Source organism: Morone saxatilis, unplaced genomic scaffold, assembly GCF_004916995.1.
Source record: "Morone saxatilis isolate NCDOM2014 unplaced genomic scaffold, NCSU_SB_2.0 Contig16, whole genome shotgun sequence".
Classification (NCBI taxonomy): domain Eukaryota; kingdom Metazoa; phylum Chordata; class Actinopteri; family Moronidae; genus Morone; species Morone saxatilis.
In genome coordinates, this window is record NW_023339718.1 from 5,628,171 (window position 1) to 5,632,446 (window position 4,276).

Below are 4,276 nucleotides of genomic sequence, written 5' to 3' on the forward strand. Positions count from 1 at the left end.
GAGAGAGAGAGACAGAGAGAGACAGACAGAGAGACAGACAGACAGAGAGACAGACAGACAGACAGACAGACAGACAGAGAGAGAGACAGTACAGAGACTGCCTCCTTCACCAGCGTGGGGCTAGTTACTCAAGAAATGTAATTTATTACTCTTTTTTAAAGTAATATTACTTTACATATTACTCCCTGCTAACAGTAATTACTTACACTACTAGTTATATTACTTTCTGCTATTCCACCACAAAATGAATAACTGACGATTAAAATATAGTTTAGTTTGTTAAAATCAAAGTAATCGAATATTTCCAGCTGCTGAATGACTTGATAACTGTAATGTGATTACTGTAATAATAATAAAATGAATATGTTGTTGAAACAATGTATTTTATTATAATGTGTGTGTGTGTGTGTGTGTGTGTGTACCTCTATGGAGTAGAAACCCTGTCCGTAGTGCTGATCCTGGGTCAGCCAGGAAAGGATGGGGTTGGCGTATTGGGTCCTCCCCTTTAACACAAAACAATAATCAATAACCAATAATACTGATTATTGATCTCACTCAACCTGTTAAGTGTTAGAGATCTGAATATAATAATTATCACATTATTTTATATAATAAATATTATATAATATAATAACTATCACATTATTTTTGCTTTGTGTAAATTAATAATTTTTACAACAGCTGATTTAATCGCTGTTTAAACCAGTAATTCTTTAATAATCTGTCTAATAATAATTAATATTAACTGTAAATGAACACTGTGGTCAGAGGTCTAATATTGTCGCCCTGTAGCTCGCCACGTTCCCAGGCGTTCAGGTTCGAGTCCAACCTGTATGTTCAGCTGTCCTTTCACAATAAAACAGTGTGTAAATAAGTGTATCTGGAACCACACCAGTGATGTCACGCCGTACACGTCTACATCACGGCAGCCGGGCGGGAAGATAAAGCGCTGGAGGTCAGTGAAGAAGAAGAAGAATAAACAGGAAGTAGCAGTACCTTTCGCAGCGCAGTCAGCAGGACCAACGCTGTCGTCTCCACCGTCAGACCGCTGGACTCATCTGGTTTTATCCAACCGCCTTTCACACTCGACTCCGGCCAGAACCGGAGGGTGGTGGGGGGGCCTGCTCACACACACACACACACACACACACACACACACATTAACACACAGACACATTTACAAGATCATTTATCATTTCATAAATTTTCTGTCATGACAGACATTATCTGCTGCAAACATCAACGACACAAAACTGACTGAATAAAACTACAAATTAAATAAAACTACAATCTGAATATTTACAAAGTAAATGAAACTACAACCTGAATAAAACTACAAATAAATAAAACTACAAATTAAATAAAACTACAACCTGAACAAAACTACAAATTAAATAAAACTACAACATGAATAAAACTACAGTCTTTATGTGACGGTAAATATAAAACTTCCCACCGTTCTCTTGACTCTCTCTCTCCATAGTGGTGTACATATTGGATGCTGCCGCGCTGTGGACGTCATGAAGGTTCAGAGCGTAGGTCGCCGCCGCACGCACATACAAACTCTTCACATAAGGGGCATGCTGGGAAATGTAGTCTGCTGCAGATGTCATGCTGTTCTCTTGGTACTAAGAGAGAAGAGGATGAGAGGAGGGGAGACGTGGGGGGGTTAAAGGAGGAAGAGTAGGATTAAAGGAGGAAGAGGAGGATGTTCTCACTTGCAGTTGCAGCCTTTGGTCGCTGATGCTCGTAGCTTTGTGTAACGCGATCAGAACAATGGACGTCAGATACACTGAGCGCACGGTCGCATCCGTCCCCTCAACCTGCAGCCAATCAGAGAACAGTAAAGGTCTGAACATCAAACGTTCAGTGAGAAAGAGGAGGAAGAGGAGGAAGAGGAGGAAGAGAAGTGCTGCTGACCATCAGTTTGTTGGGTCTGAAGAAGGATTTGTCTGTGAAGGATCCGTCCGTCTGCTGAGCTCTGCGGATCAACCAGTCCACCGACTGCGACAGAGACTCTCGGTACTGGCTGTCCAGATTTCGGTCGTCCTGAGGTCAAAACACGACAGCGTTAAAGAGAAAACACGACAGCGTTAAAGAGAAAACATGAGAACGTTAAAGAAAAAACACGTCAATGTTAAAGAGAAAACACGACAACGTTAAAGAGAAAACACGTTAAAGACAAAATAAGAACGTTAAAGAGAAAACATGACAACGTTAAAGAGAAAACACAATAGCGTTAAAGAGAAAACGTGACAGCGATAAAGAGAAAACATGACAACGTTAAAGAAAAAACACATCAATGTTAGAGAAAACACGACAACGTTAAAGAGAAAACACGACAACGTTAAAGAGAAAACATGACGTTAAAGAGAAAACATGACAACTTTAAAGAAAAAACACAACAACGTTAAAGAGAAAACACGCCAACGGTAAAGAGAAAACAACAACGTTAAAGAGAAAACGTGACAATGTTAAAGAAAAAACATATCAATGTTAAAGAGAAAACACGACAACGTTAAAGAGAAAACACAACAACGTTAGAGAGAAAACATGACAACGTTAAAGAAAAAACACATCAATGTTAAAGAGAAAACACGACAATGTTAAAGAAAAAATAACAACGTTAAAGAGAAAACGTGACAATGTTAAAGAGAAAATAACAACGTTAAAGAGAAAACGTGACAATGTTAAAAAGAAAACATGACAACGTTAAAGAGATAACAACAACGTTAGAGAGAAAACATGACAACGTTAAAGAAAAAACACATCAACGTTAAAGAGAAAATAACAACGTTAAAGAGAAAACGTGACAATGTTAAAGAATAAACGTGACAATGTTAAAGAATAAACGTGTTGTCATATAAAGGGGGCATGGTTTAATTCCATCCAATCCCAAACAAGAATCATCAGCAATCTGAAATGTTGTGTTTTGCCCCTCAGGGCCACCGTACCCCAGAGATCACCCCATCCACCACAGCCAGAGTCTTCACCGCCAGAGCTGTCAGCCTGAGACGGAAGGTGGGGGACACACAGGGGGGAGTCAGAGAGACAGATATGGACACTAGATGGAGCCAGTAGCAGTAACTCACTGAATGTTATTCTTATGACTCATTATTAATGTGCAACTTTAATTAGTTTGAATAGCTAACTGCTAACGTAGCTGCCGTTAGCAGAGGGGAAACAACTGTTGGATTAAATGTTCTGAAGACTTTAGTGTGTTCAGACCAGGTGCTGGATTCCCTCCGGACCCAGTTGGCATAGCTTCCGTCTTGCAGTCTGTATGAGCTGATACTGACCAGACCTGCACACACACACACACACACCCAGTGAATGAACAGCACATTAACGTCCTCAGGGTACCATCAGTGTCTCTCCAGCGTCCCCTCACCTTCTCTGATCTTCTGAGCCAAAGCTGCTGAGCCCCGCTGAATGTTGTCTCCCAGGAGGTCCCAGCGCCGCGTCACCTCCAGGAACTGGTACACCTCGGCCAGCAGGAGGACTCTGTAGATCTCAGACTCTCCCGACCCGGACGGCAGGTTAATGAGCTTTTTAAGTTCTTCGGGTTTGAGCACCACCTTCACGACGTCACCAAGAAGCTCACCTGGTACATAAGACGCACAGAACATATGTAGTTACACTGTTAGACCACAGGGGGAGGTAGAGGCTTCTGGTGCACTCCAGAGCATAAAGGTCACAACCTTTGACCCTCATCNNAACCCGTTCACTCTCTGCTGATCACAAACATACCATTGATAGTCAGCAGTCTGCCCACAGATGTTTTGGGAACGATGTTGGCCGGCAGGTAGTTGTTGAGCACCACTGTCGTCTTCTCTGAACCTACAGGAACACAGCAGAGACTTCAGCAAACACTGAGCTGTTAACCTCACACAGAACCAGGTGATGTAGATCAGTAAATGTACCGTAGACTCCCTGTGGGTCAAGTCTCCCTCCAGTAAACTGCTCCTTCATCACTCCTTCGGGCTGGAAACAACCAACAGAAAAGGTAATGATGGTATCAAACAGCAGTTGTTTCAGGTTGTTGATTTACTTAGTCACTGCTAGCTACGGAAAGTTCACCTGTAAACCTAATTCAGACGAGAAAATAAGTAAAACACAACAAAATGACAATTTATGTCAACAAATTTAAAAGTAAACAATTATGTGAAAGATGGATGAATGAACTATGGTTAAATAGCTCACATCACAACACATACAGTATTAGATTATTAATCCCTCCTCAAAGTCGCAACACTTAACGCAAATTCAACCAATC

The 4,276-nt window shown here is 41.3% G+C and overlaps 1 protein-coding gene across 1 annotated transcript in view; it reads right to left on the reverse strand.

Moving 5' to 3' along the window:
* c5 (complement component 5) overlaps positions 1-4,276 on the reverse strand; it is a gene marked incomplete at its 5' end in the record, with an annotated part of 13,054 nt that overhangs the window by 4,111 nt on the left and 4,667 nt on the right. Inside the window, 10 exon segments of the mRNA XM_035658980.1 lie at positions 423-503; positions 997-1,121; positions 1,457-1,628; positions 1,719-1,823; positions 1,921-2,049; positions 2,955-3,009; positions 3,229-3,304; positions 3,392-3,604; positions 3,751-3,840; positions 3,924-3,984. Coding sequence (XP_035514873.1) covers positions 423-503; positions 997-1,121; positions 1,457-1,628; positions 1,719-1,823; positions 1,921-2,049; positions 2,955-3,009; positions 3,229-3,304; positions 3,392-3,604; positions 3,751-3,840; positions 3,924-3,984 — 1,107 coding nt within the window.